This window comes from Schistocerca gregaria, chromosome 2 (genome assembly GCF_023897955.1).
Source record: "Schistocerca gregaria isolate iqSchGreg1 chromosome 2, iqSchGreg1.2, whole genome shotgun sequence".
Lineage (NCBI taxonomy): Eukaryota > Metazoa > Arthropoda > Insecta > Orthoptera > Acrididae > Schistocerca > Schistocerca gregaria.
The window spans coordinates 1,030,987,745-1,031,005,382 of record NC_064921.1 but is presented as its reverse complement, the minus strand read 5'-3'; the positions used below and the strand labels follow the sequence as shown (position 1 = coordinate 1,031,005,382).

Genomic DNA, 17,638 nt, shown 5'->3' with positions numbered 1-17,638 from the left:
TCCATTTCATTCAGCTGCTCCTACAGAACCTTTGCTGCCTCTGACAGAATTACAATGTCATCAGCAAACCTCAAAGTTTTTATTTCTTCTCCATGGATTTTAATCCTATTCCAAATTTTTCTTCTGTTTCCTTTTTTGCTTGCTCAATACACAGATTGAACAACCTGTATAATTCTATTCTCAACGACTGCTTCCCTTTCATGCTCCTCGACTCTTATAACAGCCATCTGTTTTCTGTACAAATTCGAAATAGCCTAAATGCCCTACAATTAATCTTGATAAGTTATAGGTCTGGAAGCTAACAACGGTATTGTATCTGAAATTTGTTTCACCAGTTAATTAATAATATGTCAATTACAGGTATGGCAGGGTTCCCTTAGACCTTCAACATATCCTCCCATCCTGACATCCTCTTAAAATTGACAAACCCAACCTCTTACAACCCCCTCGCTCCATTTCTGACACTGGTGGAATCTGATTATTTACCCAATTACTATATATTTTTAATTTCATTTTTTCTTCTTTCCAATAATTTTCCTTTTTTCTTTTCAACTTTCCTCCAATTTTCTTATTCATCCCACCTTTTTATTTCTCTTTTTAATACACCCTTACTGCACACACAATCGTCACATTTTATTTCATTTAATTATGGCAGTTTCCACTGTTAATTGAAAACAGATATCTGGTATAAAGTTGTGAAACAATTACTAACAAAGAGATAGAGGGGCTGGCCAGTACTTACCTCAGCTCAGTACAGCCGATAGAAACACAAAAAACAACCGAAAATTGAAGTTCCTAGCTTTCGGAGTAAATGTTCCTTCATCAGGGAGGAGAGAGGGGAAAGAAAGGGAAGAAGGGAAAGTGGATTTAGTTACTCACAACCCAGGTTATGAAGCAACAGGGAAAGGAAAACAGGGAGGGTAGCTATGAGACTTGAGGGATGCCAATAAATTCCACACTATTTCTTACCATCTCTCAGAATATTTGATTGGTTGGGTGCTGTCATTGAACCCTTAAGTCAGTGCTAATGTGTCATGCTACTTTCTGGTCTGATGTCCTCCCTGGGTTCTGCTCAGAAATCGCATGGCACTTAAGGAAGACTGATAGGCTTACCTAGCTGGCACACTTTATGGCAAAGTCCTGATCTTTCTTCCTGACTTCATCAACAAATCTGAGTCTCTGCCCCCCTCTGAGCTCTCAACTTCAGTTGCGCATGTCAACACTCACATTGCTCACATCCACAACCCACTCTCTTGCACCCACACTGCACAACATGCCTGTATTCTTAAAAGCTTAGAGCACTGTGACTATGAAATGCTCTGTGATGACACTGAGTGGTCCACTCTCCAACAGTCTTACTTGGGCACCCACAAAGTGCTCTGTTACTCTGCCCACACTTTCAACATCCTCTTACATGGTAAGTCACAAACCATCTCCATCAGCAGACTCAAGTTAGCGCCCCCTCCCCCCCCCCCCCCCCCCCCCCGCCCCCACTGATACCTTAGTATCTCCTCTGGCTGATGAGTTAGCTCCTCCCCTCTCCTTGCTGTCAATTTCTCCCAGTGCTGATCTGTGTGTTCTGAGTGATTCGGGTAGTGCACAATGTTCCTCCCTCTGACACCACCTCCATGAATGCTCATTTTGAGCTTTCAGCGTTGCATACTCCCTCCTGTGTTGTACATCGACATTTCTTCTCTTTTGGTCGATGACTTCCCCTTGCTGTTATGTGATGACATGCTCTTCATGCTTCACTCACCTCCTCACATGCTCAACAACTCAAAGCATCATGTCACACTACTGTGTACCTTCAATATTCTTTCTCATGTGGAAGAAGACAGCATCACTTCCCCAATTGATGCCCTTGGCCACTTTATCATCCTAATGCCTCTTGCCACCCACATAGCTGCCACAACGTGGGAGCAACTGATTCCCATCTCCCACACCAGCCACCCTCTCCCCCTCCGGCATGCCATGAAGACTATGTCATGTTGACTCAATGCTGCCCGTGCCTTCCCACACTTTAAGAAATGGTCCAGTCCCCCTTACAGGCTTGACACAGTGCCACATATAAATAAATAACATATATAAATTACAAAACATTAAAATATTACATTATTATGGTTTGCTTATTAACAGAAAAGGTATACATTACTAAAGTAAACATGATTCAGTTTAACTAAGGCAAATATATCTTTAAATTGGTATAATCGTTGACGCTATTTTATGTGGCATAAGTTCTTATTGCACTGAAACACTGGAACAAACATCCACCACTGAGATATATGTATTTCTGTAAGAGTGTGACGATTTCTTAATGTTTTTTTCAGTGCAGATGCACTAATATCATCTGAACTACCACACAAATCAGTAATTTGAAAGTAGGGACTTAATGGAACACTGCATTGCAACACGTGATAAGATGAGAATTTCGGTTGCACAGGAAGTGAGTCCAGATGACTGATTTGATTAAGACAACCATTCTAGAGAAATGGAGCATCCAGGTTCAAGCCCTGGTCCAGTACAAATTTTCAATCATTGCACTGCCAGAATGCCCCTTGCAGCTGGAAGTTGCAAGTTCCCACCCATCCTTTCTCTTCCGTTTCCCATCCTCTATTTAATATTAAAACAGTGTAATAGGTATGTTGTGAAGAGAAGTTAGAGTCAAGAACTAGGAGAGGGAGGGACAGTATGGTATGGGAAGAGAGCACAGCCTGTGCAGGTGAAGATATTAGCATGTTAGTGCAAATTCATATGACACAAATGGCTCGGAGACCTCAAAGGGCAGATTGAACCACGTATTTGGTAAGGTTTTTCCTATCCTTTATGCCTACAGGCATTTTTCTTCTTGAAGTTTGAGAACTGTGCGAGCAAGTGTATCTGTAAGTATAGATGACTGTATGGTGTGTGTGTGTGTGTGTGTGTGTGTGTGTGTGTGTGAAGGGAGAGAGTGACACACTGTGTCAGCATACAACCTACTCCTCTGGAAGAATGCCAATAGACCTATCGAGATTAATGTCGCCCTCCGATGGACGGGTCACCATCAGCAGTGTCACATGCCCCTACTTCACGATACATGTGGAGAGGTTTGGAATTAAATCTGGGACATATGCAGAAAGACTGGTGATCAGGTACTTTACATCAACACCCATCCTGGCCCTACACTGTAGAATCAAAAGAAAATTGGCAACAGTACGTTGCATTGTCAGTCACCAACGCAAGTACTGGCCATGCTCGACTGTGCTTGATTTAGGTAACTGACAGTGACCAATATATCTACTTTGGCACAACCATCAACTATTAGCTTGTATATGTATGCTCTGAAGAGGCTGCACTTCTTGTTTATGTATCCATCTACAGCTCAGTGTCTCCACTAGACTCTTTGTGACTACAGTTAATATTGGAATCTCATCACTTCTTGACACTAAAGTCTTTCCATAACATATTGTAGTCAAGGTCTTTAATTCGACAAATTTTACCATTATGCTCTTAATCCTATGACTATGTTTACTTTGAAATTCAGTGCTAATGTTTTGCTGTTGGCTATTTGCATATTGATCAGTTGTCAAGAACATACCCAGAATCTCACTATGAGGGCAGAAGGTGGGGGGAAAGCCTCCGTTGCTTGTCAGCTGTGTACTTTTTTCAGCTTTGTGGTTATGATTTAAGGCCTATTTTCTTAGTTTGCAATATTCTGTAGTGAACTTTCTGTATTACTGTATCTCTTTTCATCTACTACTTATAAAACACATAGAAAATATTTTTATTCTTTCAACAGTTCACTGCATTTCCAGGAACCATTCTAGAAACTACTTCAAAATGGTTGTCTTTCACCAGATTTACATTAATTTATTGTTTCTTCTTATGTTGAATGATGTAACTGCGTTTCATTTTTGTTGGTCTTTTAGATTTCAGGATCATTTCACCTTCTCTTCATAACTTCTGTTAAATTCTCTTCTCATCCACTGCTTATAAAATGCACCTTCTCTTCATAACTTCTGTTAAATTCTCTTCTCATCCACTGCTTATAAAATGCACCTTCTCTTCATAACTTCTGTTAAATTCTCTTCTCATCCACTGCTTATAAAATGCATAAAAAATATGTTTATTCTTTCAACTTCATAATTCAGATGCATTTATTTTTAAGTGCACAATTATAGTTTTCCTCCTGTGTCTGAGGACAAAATTCTCTTCCTCGCCAAATCTCAAAAAATTAATGGTATGAAACAAGTTGACATACATACCCTTAAAAAAAATGGAACTGAGGAGGGGGGCAAATGCTACAGATTGGTTCTGATTGCCACATCATTGTAATGTCTTCATTTCTGACATGTTACAGTGATGAGACTCTATATGCATGACAGAGTGAGTTTACTTCCAGGCCTTCTGAAATATTCTTGGTTTTATTTATAATGTGCAACATTTGACTCATATGTTGTAATTGGTTCACTAAAAACCCTGTCATCTCTCTACATTTTTGCTCTTCCATCCTTTGAATGACCATAACAGAGACTTCTAATTCCCATCTTCCAATGTTTCACTCATGTTGTAATTGGTTCAATCAACATACTTACTTATCTATACTTAGAAACTAATGTGCTTTTACTTTTAGTAACTGGAAACTGCATGTGTGCTAAAATGTCTCACCAGCAATTTGAAATCAAGTACTTTTAAATTCTGATTACAATGTCTGATCTTCAAAAACTTTTTTTGCCCTACTTTTAAACATGAACATAATTCTGAAAATTGCTTTTCATGTATGTGATATTAACTAAACTAAACTGCATCTGACTATCAGTAAATGAATGAATAATAATTATCCATAATACTCAACATGTCTTTCTTATGGAACAATTATGTACGGTCGCTAACTGTTGCTTAATGAAAACCATGCCCTGTTAGAAAAATGCATTTGCTGAATTAGATTAAATTTTGATAAACAAAAACTACTTTTATTATTTTCTCAAAGGCTCACTTAGACCCTATAACAGATAACTTGGCAACAGATAACTCCAATCTGCTCTGTCTACATTGCAAAAGTGGTGAGCTGAAATAAATAAATGCATGGCAGTTTGCATTAGCAAAGTCAACTTTTTTGTCCTTTTTTGAAAAATGATAATCATTCTTCACCGAATGGTCAAAGGCATGATAGTGCTACTATTTACCAAATAAATATATTTTTTAATTCAGCAGTGATGGTATGCTTTCTGTGTGGCACCTATGCCATTCAAGCTTCTCACTTCACCATGATACAACACTTTCTCTCAGTGACTAGTTGACAACTGCTTTTGACTCCTTCACTTGCCTAAGTTCTACTTAATAATACTACAACTTCTGGTGGTAAAAAGAATATGTCATTCATATGTTCAGTCATGCAAAGATTGTACTAGTAGCAAACATTCACACTTTTACAACTACTTCTCCTAATATAGATACATATACTTTGTCTTCTTCCATAACTTGAATGACTGTAACAGAGAACTGAGACTTTTCTTACTGCTCTACGCACCAATGCAATGCTTTGCCATAAGTCACTTTTCCATTTTACATTATCCAAAAAAGAGGGGTCGGGGGGGGGGGGGGGGGGGGAGACAGAGATAGAGAGAGAGAGAGAGAGAGAGAGAGAGAGAGAGAGAGAGAGAGAATGTTATATTTTAACATGCATACTACAAATGAAATATCTACATTGTAATTTATCTGAATAGTAAAAGTGTGAAGTTAATTATTCAATACATACTTAAATACTTGAGGTACTGAGTGGTCTACATACACATAAACAAGACTGAAAATGTTGCAAAGCTTTTGGAGAATGTACTTTGCAGAACTAATACAAAAAAACCTGCATACACATTGTTACATTGTCACAACACATGATCAGCAGGAAACAATACTGTCTTCAAGGTAACCTTCCCCTAATTTTATTCCCATTTGTGAACAATGTCTCATCTAGTTTCTTAATATTTTCTAAACTTAGATCTTGAAGAGCAGGGAAGAGATGCAATATTCCTGTTACGATTTACCAATTGGGGGGGGGAGATCAGAAGTATTAATCAATGTTTCAGCTTATCTTTGCTTACTACATGTATCATATAGATTGTTCTGACATATGTCTTACTTTAAAGCTAGGATGCAATATCTAACAGCATATGAAGGGGCACTATACTATACACCTTTCTGAGATCAATAAAGACCAAGTGAATATTAAGGTTTCCGCCCATAAGCTTCTATTGCAAACATTTTAGTATTAGAATATTTCGTAGTCACATTCTTTGTGCTTGTGTCTTCCACAACAAAAGTATACATTAGTTTCATGCAGTGTTCATGCTCCACTCTGTGTACCGAACTATAGTCTCAGGACACATTTAGCTTTCTATGTGGTGACTTTTTAAGGTTTCCACAATTGTCCAGCTCAGAATAAGCATAGTTTGCTCTTGCCAAAAATTAATTCTATAAGTAATAATTAAGGGAGAAATTCATAAGGAGAATAATTTTTTTCTCACCTTTTCAAGTCAGTACTCTCAAAGTTCTACCTTAACTATCCTAATCCATTAAGAAGCAAGCCATAGTATATTTGCTTGAAATTGCAGTCTCCACATTACTGAATGACAGTACTCATTTCAGATGAATTTTAGTCATCTGCAATGTATCTTACACTTAAACTGTATATGTACAAGATGCAATCAAAAAGTAATGGGAAATTTTTCATATTGCAGGCTTCATGGATCTGAGTTCCAATTTCTTTTTAAATCTTGTTGGTACACATGTTCCTGATGAAAGTTTGTATTTTCAGCTATTTTGAGTATTTAGTTTATAGTTTACAGTCAAAAAGACATGTGTTTTCAATAACACTGTAAATGTTTACTTCTGAAAAAAAGGGATCAAAGAATTTGCATTAAATTTTGCTTGAAAATGGAGCAAATTGCAGTACCACATTTGAAATGTTGACTGCGTCTTTTGGCAAATCAACTGAAAGACAAGTGGTATAAACATTTCAAAGTGGGTTGAGAAGACACTGAAGATAATGAGTGCCCTGGATGCCCAAGTATATCAATTGCTGATGGCAATGTGGAAGAAGTAAGGAAAATGGTTCTGGAAAATCACCGAATCACCATCAGAGAGGTTAGTGATGATGTTTACACATCCTTTGGCTCATGTCAAGCAATTTTTTGGGATATTTTGGGCATGAAACATGTAGCAGGAAAGTTGTTCCAAAATTGTTGAATTTCAACCACAAATGACATAATTTAAATATCACTCAGGAATTGCTGAATGAAGTCAACAATTATCCAGAACTTCTAAATAAGGTTGAGCAAGTGATGAAACACGGTTACGAAACCAATGACCAATTGTCCCAAAGGGAGCTGCATTAAGAGAGAAGACTGAAGAAATTTGGCCAAGTTCAATTACATGTGAAGATTCTTCTCACTATTTTTTCTTCAATTACAATAGGATGGTGCATTATGAGTTCCTGTCTCATGGTTGTGTGGTCAATAAGGAGCGCTACCTGGAAGTTTTGTGTATGAAGAAATCCAAAGAAAATGATCAGAATTGTGATACATTTTTTTCCCAAAACACAAAACTGTTATGTTACCTGAGCCACTGTTTTCACTCAGCACGGCCCCCTGTGACTTCTTTCTTTTCCCAAGGCTGAAGAGAACTATGAAAGGCTGTCATTTTGCCACCATTTATGAGATAAAAACAGAATCATTGAAGGAGCTGAACACCATAACAAAAAGTAGGTTCCAAAAGCACTTCCAAGATTGGAAAACATGCTGGCACAAATGTATTGTAACTGAGGGGGATTATTCTGACAGGGAAAATGTTGATGCTAGTTAATAATAAATATTCTTTAAGAAAAACAAAAATTTCTTTTACTTTTTGATCACACCTCATATGTTGTACAAACATGCTCTAAAAACTAATGGATTTTATCATTTAATATAGTGTGATGCATTTCTCTTGTATGATAAATGGTAACTAAAAAGTGTGGTTTCACGGTGTCTTACCGAGAAGCACGGATACGCAAATCTGAACTATTCATACGATGTTCCACTTCCCAAAGTCTCTTTTCAATATGAATCAGTCGTTCTCTAAGTTCACCTTCATCTTTTATCTCCAATGGATTTGTAACAGCGCTTCCACTTCGGGATCCCTCTGATTCTACTTCTCCAAAAATAGTTGAAAGGCCAATCTGCTTTGCTATATCTTGTAACACAGAAGTGAGCTGAAAAATAAATTGAATATTGTTAAGAAATTAAAGGTAATGGCTTACTGAAATGCACAACAATACTTGTAGAACATCTACAGCTACATTCATACTCAGAAAATCCGTTCCACTTACAAATGGAGTGTGGAAAGAAAGACTGCTTCAATGCTTCCTGTGTGCATCATAATTACCGGTAGTCTAATTTTGTCCTTTTTGTGTCTACAGGAGCAATACATAGGGGGATATGGTACATTCATGGATTCCTTACATAATTCAGATTCTCAAAATTTTGTAAATAGGCTCTTGTGGAATAGTGGATATCTATCTTCAACTATCTGCCATTTCAAGCTTACCACATCACAGAATTCTTAGTAATGACAGTATCGTAACGGATAGTGTGCCATGTTCTGCCTGACTGTCATAGTCTACTATGTGTTTGCCCATAAGTTTAATTTCTTGTATTTGCTAGATATGGAATCACATTTATGATGCAATACTTGGCACTCACTGCAGCCTTCAGTTCTTTAAGGCTGCTGTGAGCTATAAGAATTATTCCACTTTGTCCTTTTGTTTTGCTACATAATTTTATTGTGTTAATGTATCCCCATTAACTGTTATGCAATTGTGTCCCGTTTCAACAAAGGAATGAAAAAAATCCTTGAACTGTTCACTTTTCTTTTCCACTAACACTTTTATGTACTAGTGCACCATAGGGCTATGTGTGCATGGTTAGTGAGTTAAGTATTTCCCACATTGGTAACCTTCAACTGAACCACACCTACCATCCAACTAATGCAATTTGCACTACCATGGCATGAGCATCGCAAGGTCACATTGTGTATTTATCCTCCAACCCCCACCCACTCCTCTCCCCCTGCTTGCCTCTACTACTGAGGAGAGCAGTGCACCATGATACAGACAGATCCGACTACAGTGCCACCAGCAGGTCCTGCCGACACTGATAATCAAACCTCCCCCCCCCCCCCCCCCAGGCCCCCCGGATTCATAGGCACAGATGGATGAATTCCAAGGATTCCTAATCCACTTCATACAGCTTGTAGAATATGCAACTGCACAGGCACACACACACATCTCTCCCTCCACCTATTCGTGCTGCCATGCACTTGCCACCATTCAATTCACACGACCCACACATGTGGCTGGCTTCTATAGAGGTGATATTCCCAGTCTCACCCATTAGAAATGATGCAATGTAGTTTGCACTTTCTGTGACTCAACTCAGACTATTGGTCATTTTGGAGGGATGTGACATCATTGCAGACCTGCCACAATCTGGAATCTTCAATGCTCTATGTGCCCATCTTACCGAGTGAATCACCATATCAGAATTGCAGTGCAAGCACACACTGTTCTCATCGGAGGAGTACACTGACATGTGGCCCTCGCAGCTCCTCCAGCAGCTCCACATGCTGGCTGAGCCAGCAGTGGTTTCTAACACACTGCTAATAGCAACTTGCTGTTAGCTGTGCATGAGTTTCAGAGTGCAGGATTTTCGAAACGCTGAACCCACGCACCATCATTGCCATAATGCAATGCCACGACAACCGTGTACATGACCACATACTTGCACAACCTACTCCACCCTATGCTCTGCCAGCCCTAGACCTTCTCAGAAACAGTGTAGCTAATAGTCAAGATAACTAGTGGGATGGGTAAGCTCACTGCTGCCTTGGAGCACATGCATCCACCCTGAACCACACATTGCTTACCTCTACCCAGTGGCGCTTATGACCACCAGCATGCATAAACATGCAGACCCCCTCCCCTGCCCCCTCCCAACCAGTTAATTATGGCCACGGCATACATTGGACCAGCGAATATCACTGATACCATGAAAATTTCAAGAGCTGCAGCAAACTGTCATGTGTGTGGACCCCAAACATTGACAGAAACTGGCAGCACTGTGCCTGGCTGCTTTGTAATTTTGCAGAACCTATTTGTATGTGATCACGGTAACCTTCACTCCTCACCATCCTACCTGCTTGACAAAGGTTCAGAACTCTCCACCTATCCACAGTGTTGACTACCCTGTAGTGGCCTCTGTCCATCTTCCTCCATATCCATCACTGCATCAAATGGCTCAGCCATCTAAACTGCTGCTACCACACCCAATACTTCTACCTAGGACTCAGTAGAGATTTCCTGTGGACCTATATGTGGCTGGCATTATGGACACCATCCATGTCAACAACTGTGTTTCTCATTGTGGCCTCCTCCTTGACCAGGCAACCTCCATATTGTCAACACCACCTCCCAGTGTCCCACACCATGTCAGTCCCTCCCCATCACCTCTTGTTCTATCAAACTGCTCTCCTACTACGGCCCTTTTGTTGACGTCCTTGCCATATTCTCCCTTCTCAAACACTGCTTCAGTGCTGCCCATGAGGTTCAGCACAACACCTGGTCATGATACCTGGGCCAGTGGTTTTCTGCTGGCCCCACCCCCTTCCACCCAATAAATTGAGAACTGCTCAGGCCAAGATTGAGGTTAATGATCACCACAGAAGAGCTCTACTCTGTCAAGACCATGTGAGCCTCCAACCTACATCTTGTGCCAATGAAAGATGGCACACGGTGCCTGGTCAGATTTCCAGGTAGTTAACTCCAGAAGGGTGCCCAAGTGTAACGCCATTCCACTTTTGCACAGTTATAGTGATTACTTGTGTGGCACAACCATTTTCAGCAAAGTGACTATGTAAAAGCAAAGATTCCAAGACTTACCAAGCGGGAAAGGGCCGGTAGATAGGCACAATGAATAAAACACACAAACACACACACAGAATTTTGAGCTTTCGCAACTGCCGGCTGCTTCATCAGGAAAGAGGGAAGGAAAAGGAAAGATGAAAGGATGTGGGTTTTAAGGGAAAGGGAAAGGAGTCATTCCAATCCCGGGAGTGGAAAGACTTACCTTAGGGGGAAAGGATAGGTATATACTCGCGCACACACACACACACACACACACACACACACACACACATATCCATCCATACATACACAGACACAAGCAGACATATTTAAAGGCAAAGAGTAAGGGCAGAGATGTAAGTCGAGGCGGAAGTGTGGAGGCAAAGATGTTGTTGAAAGACAGGTGAGGTATGAGTGACGGTAACTTTAGTGGAAATTGAGGCCTGGTGGATAACGAGAAGAGAGGATATATTGAAGGGCAAGTTCCCATCTCCGGAGTTCGGATAGGTTGGTGTTGGTAGGAAGTATCCAGATAACTCGGATGGTGTAACACTGTGCCAAGATGTGCTGGCCATGCACCAAGGCATGTTTAGCCACAGGGTGATCCTCATTACCAACAAACACTGTCTGCCTGTGTCCATTCATGTGAATGGACAGTTTGTTGCTGGTCATTTCCCACATAGAAAGCGTCACAGTGTAGGCAGGTCAGTTGGTAAATCACATGGGTGCTTTCACACGTGGCTCTGCCTTTGATCGTGTACACCTTTCGGGTTACAGGACTGGAGTAGGTGGTGGTGGGAGGGTGCATAGGACAGGTTTTACACCGGGGGCGGTTGCAAGGGTAGGAGCCAGAGGGTAGGGAAGGTGGTTTGGGGATTTCATAGGGATGAACCAAGAGGTTACAAAGGTTAGGTGGACAGCGGAAAGACACTCTTGGTGGAGTGGGGAGGATTTCATGAAGGATGGATCTCATTTCGGGGCAGGATTTAGGAAGTTGTATCCCTGCTGGAGAGCCACATTCAGAGTCTGATCCAGTCCTGGGAAGTATCCTGTCACAAGTGGGGCACTTTTGGGGTTCTTCTGTGAGAGGTTCTGGGTTTGAGGGGATGAGGAAGTGGCTCTGGTTATCTGCTTCTGTACGAGGTCGGGAGGGTAGTTGCGGGATGCGAAAGCTGTTTTCAGGTTGTTGGTGTAATGGTCCAGGGATTCAGGACTGGAGCACATTCTTTTGCCACGAAGGCCTAGGCTGTAGGGAAGGGACTGTTTGATATGGAATGGGTGGCAGCTGTCATAATGGAGGTACTTGATCGTCGGGAGTATGTGGCTGAGGGACTGCGTCAGACGACTTTACATACAAAGTTTGCCAAGGTAATCCCATTCCTGATGTCCAGGCGAAGCTTCAAGGAATCCTCAGAACCTTAGGCCCCCTACAAAACCTTTCACCTTACTCCATCAAACTCCTGACCCCACCAACACCTCGCACTCCTACCTTCTACCTACTTCCTAAAATTCACAAACCCAAACATCCTGGCTGCCCCATTGTAGCTGGTTACCAAGCCCCCACAGAAGGTATCTCTGCCTACGTAGATCAACACCTTCAACCCATTACATGCAGTCTCCCATCCTTCATCAAAGACACCAACCACTTTCTTGAACACCTGGAATCCGTACCCTTTCTGTTACCCCCGGAAACCATCCTAGTAACCATTGATGCCACTTCCCTATACACAAATATCCCGCACGTGCAGGGCCTTGCTGCAATGGAGCACTTCCTTTCACGCCGATCACCTGCCACCCTACCTAAAACCTCTTTCCTCGTCACCTTAGCCAGCTTCATCCTGACCCACAACTTCTTCATGGCCAGACATACCAACAATTAAAGGGAACAGCCATGGGCACCAGGATGGCCCCCTCGTATGCCAACCTATTTATGGGTCGCTTAGAGGAAGCCTTCTTGGTTACCCAAGACTGCCAACCCAAAGTTTGGTACAGATTTATTGATGACATCTTCATGATCTGGACTCACAGTGAAGAACAACTCCAGAATATCCTCTCCAACCTCAACTCCTTTGGTTCCATCAGATTCACCTGGTCCTACTCCAAATCCCATGCCACTTTCCTTGACGTTGACCACCATCTGTCCAATGGCCAGCTTCACACATCTGTCCACATCAAACCCACCAACAAGCAACAGTACCTCCATTATGACAGCTGCCACCCATTCCATATCAAACGGTCCCTTCCCTACAACCTGCTCCAGTCCTGAATCCCTGGACCATTACACCAACAACCTGAAAACAGCTTTCGCATCCCGCAACTACCCTCCCGACCTCGTACAGAAGTAGATAACCAGAGCCACTTCCTCATCCCCTCAAACCCAGAACCTCTCACAGAAGAACCCCAAAAGTGCCCCACTTGTGACAGGATACTTCCCGGGACTGGATCAGACTCTGAATGTGGCTCTCCAGCAGGGATACAACTTCCTAAATCCTGCCCCGAAATGAGATCCATCCTTCATGAAATCCTCCCCACTCCACCAAGAATGTCTTTCTGCCGTCCACCTAACCTTCGTAACCTCTTGGTTCATCCCTATGAAATCCCCAAACCACCTTCCCTACACTCTGGCTCCTACCCTTGCAACCGCCCCTGGTGTAAAACCTGTCCTATGCACCCTCCCACCACCACCTACTCCAGTCCTGTAACCTGGAAGGTGTACACAATCAAAGGCAGAGCCACGTGTGAAAGCACCCACGTGATTTACCAACTGACCTGCCTACACTGTGACGCTTTCTATGTGGGAAATGACCAGCAACAAACTGTCCATTCACATGAATGGACACAGGCAAACAGTGTTTGTTGGTAATGAGGATCACCCTGTGCCTAAACGTGCCTTGGTGCACAGCCAGCACATCTTGGCACAGTGTTACACCATCCGAGTTATCTGGATACTTCCTACCAACACCAACCTATCCGAACTCCGGAGATGGGAACTTGCCCTTCAATATATCCTCTCTTCTCGTTATCCACCAGGCCTCAATCTCCACTAAAGTTACCGCCACTCATACCTCACCTGTCTTTCAACAACATCTTTGCCTCCACACTTCCGCCTCGACTTACATCTCTGCCCTTACTCTTTGCCTTTAAATATGTCTGCTTGTGTCTGTGTATGTATGGATGGATATGTGTGTGTGTGTGTGTGTGTGTGTGTGTGTGTGTGTGTGCGCGCGAGTATATACCTATCCTTTCCCCCTAAGGTAAGTCTTTCCACTCCCGGGATTGGAATGACTCCTTTCCCTTTCCCTTAAAACCCACATCCTTTCATCTTTCCTTTTCCTTCCCTCTTTCCTGATGAAGCAGCCGGCAGTTGCGAAAGCTCGAAATTCTGTGTGTGTGTTTGTGTGTTTTATTCATTGTGCCTATCTACCGGCCCTTTCCCGCTTGGTAAGTCTTGAAATCTTTGTTTTTAATATATTTTTCCCATGTGGAATTTCTTTCTATTTTATTTACATCATTACTATGTAAAAGCATTCACGCAGGTACAAATTGCCCCTGAGGATGTAGAGATGATGACCACCATTACAATATTACACTATCTGGCTTCTTCGAGAGTGCCTTCATGCCATTTGGCCTCCAAAATGCTGTTCAGACATGGCAATGTATCCTATGCAATGTACTATGCAAGTTTTCGCCTACTGATTTATTCATGCTGTCTAGCAGAGCTCTGCCACTGTCTCCACAGAGTGAGTGGAACTAAAGGCAATCTGCTCTGCCTCCAGGAGCCTAGTGTTGTTGTCAACCTGGAGAAGTGCATTTTGGTGTTGCAGAGATCGACTTCCTGGGGCACAGTATACTGTCCGCAGGCTCCGCTGCCTTGAAGAGAAGGTCCAGACTGTGCCCAAGTTTGCATGCCCTGTTACAAATAAGGAACTCCACAGGTTCCTGGGGATGGTGAATCTTTACAGACACCACCTAAAGAATGCCACAAGCGTGCAAGCACCACTCATGGTTGCGCTTCATGGCAATCACACAAAAGGCAACAGGACTGTTCCCTGGACAACAGAAATGTCAAGCAATTTTCAATGAACAAAGCATGTCATCTTGCAAGTTGCCCTCCTAGTGCATTCCAACCTGATTGCTCTGCTTGCAATTATCACCAATGCGAGCCAGTCTGCCATGGGCACAGCCCTGCAACAATGAACTGAAGGGAATTGGCAGCCCCCCACCTTTCCTTCAGCAAAGCTTATGGAGCCACAGCAGTGTGGGGCTGTGTATGATCATGAGCTAATTACTGTGTATGAGGCAGTTAGGTATTTCTGCCCTCAGTGGAGAGACCCCAATTCATGATTTTTACTGGCCATTGCCCCTTGACTACAGGTTTCTGCCACAATAAGGGCACGTACATCTCGCCCGGTGAATTCTGACAGAAGGAGTACATTGTGCAGTGCACCATTAATGTTCGACAAATGGCTAGAATGGACAACATAGTGATTGCCTTAGCCAATCTTGTGCCCTTACAGCTCCAATTGACTACATGGCCCTAGCCACTGTAATGGATCTGGGAGATGTGTTATTTTCTACCGGAATTATCGATACCAAATTGTAAATGTTTTCTTATATTTCTTCTCAGAAGTTTTTTTATTGTAATTTGCCTTATTTTTTGTTAATTTACTTCTATTTCTGACTACACAAATAATGATGACACATGTATAACTCCTAGCCTAAGTGAAATTTTTTACAGATACTAATGACACACACACATTTCTTATGAATCTATGGCTGAATAGTGAAACTATTTCTTTTGGCAAGAACTTCAGATAGATGCTTATTCATGTTTGTGAAACTATATGTCCTGAGTGGTGGAAAAAGATGAGATTTGTTATTTTTGAAAAGCTGAAGGATAAATACTTCAATAGTATACAATGTGATTTGGATTAAAATTCTTGGCTATTTGAGATAATAGAGAGTACTAATAACAATTTTGTACCTTGTGCAAATTTTATAACTGTGGCAAATAATACATGTAATGATATACCATATGATTCTGATAAGTATAGGTTTGGGGAAATTGAAAGTGATTTATTACATGAGGATACAGGTTCTGAGAAAAGTGAGCAATTTTGCAGTCCTTATATAAAAGTTCAAATTGGGTCATGGATTGGTAAATGTTTAATTGATACAGGAAGTGAGATCTCAGGAATATCTGAAAGGTTAAGCAAGAAATTGAAAGTGGGGAAAGATTATGTTGAAATGCCAGTTATTGGGGTAAAGATAAAAGGTGCTACTGGGAAGAGCAGTAAATTAGTAAAAAGCCAGGCTTTAGTGACATTTTTAATTGAAGGCAAGTTGTTCACACATGGATGTTTTGTAATTCAGGAATTTAATGAAGATTTTCTTTTGGGTATGGATTGGATAGTAAAAGTAAATACAACATTTGATTGGGTTGGAAGAAAACTTTTGATAGAAACTAGTGAAAGGGAATACGTTCAGACAAATTTTGTAAATACACTTGGTGATCAGAGAAATGGAAATTTTGACAGTATCAATTTATTAAAAGAAAATAGATTGGAGAATATTGAAATTCATAGATTTGATGCTGATGATGTTGAATTTGGGAATTTAGTAAATTTAAAAATTTCAGAAACACAAAATTTATCTGGGAAGCAAAAACAACAGTTAGAAAATCTGCTGTGGGAATACAGTGATGTTTTCAGTGACATACCTGGGAGGGTAAAGGGCTATCAGTGTGAGCTTCAGGTGAAACTTCATGAACCATTTTTCATAAAACCATACAGTATTGCAATATCAAAAAGACCTGCTGTTGAGAAAGAACTGAAAAAGATGGAAGGATTTAATATAATAGAAAGGAGTATCAGTGCATATAATAACCCTCTAGTAGTAGTTTCGAAAAAAGATGGTGGAGTAAGATTGGTTTTGGACTCTAGACACTTAAATAAAATTTTGTTCAGACAGACAGACCATCCTGAAAATATTGATGTGTTACTCTATAAATTTACAGATATAAAATATATGTCAAGTTTGGATCTAACTTTGGGTTTTCATCAGGTACCACTTTCGGTTAATTCTAGAAAATATACTGCTTTCTTGTACAATGGTAAGAGTTACCAGTATTTAAAGGCCTTTAAATATGTCTGCTTGTGTCTGTATATGTATGGAAGGATATGTGTGTGTGTGTGTGTGTGTGTGTGTGTGTGTGTGTGTGTGTGTGTGTGTGTGTGTGTGTGTGTGTGTGTGCGCGCGCGCGCGAGTATATACCTATCCTTTTTTCCCCCTAACGTAAGTCTTTCCGCTCCCGGGATTGGAATGACTCCTTAACCTCTCCCTTAAAACCCACATCATTTCATCTTTCCTTCTCCTTCCCTCTTTCCTGACGAAGCAACTGCCGGTTGCGAAAGCTCGAAATTTTGTGTGTGTGTGTTTGTGTGTTTTTTTATTGTGCCTGTCTACCGGCACTTTCCTACTTGGTAAGTCTTGGAATCCATGTTTAAGTCAGTTACTTAAGAAAAATACTGTCTGGGTTTGGGATAAAAGTTGTCAGGAAGAGTTTGATAAAATTAAGTAAGAGTTGAGGAAGCAACACTTATTACACAGACCTGATTTTAATTTACCATTTTGTTTGAATGCTGATAGCAGTAATTATGGGCTTAGAGCAGAGTTATTTCAAGAAAGAGTAGAGAATGGAGTTAAGATACATTGTACCATAGCATTTGC

General features: G+C 41.2%; 1 protein-coding gene across 1 annotated transcript in view; it reads right to left on the bottom strand.

The window, feature by feature from the left end:
* The window catches only part of LOC126335550 (uncharacterized), a 432,035-nt gene that overhangs the window by 182,571 nt on the left and 231,826 nt on the right, over window positions 1–17,638 (bottom strand). The window contains exon 7 of the mRNA XM_049998951.1: window positions 8,004–8,221. Within this exon, the coding sequence (XP_049854908.1) occupies window positions 8,004–8,221 (218 nt within the window). The remainder of the gene's footprint in view (window positions 1–8,003; window positions 8,222–17,638) is intronic.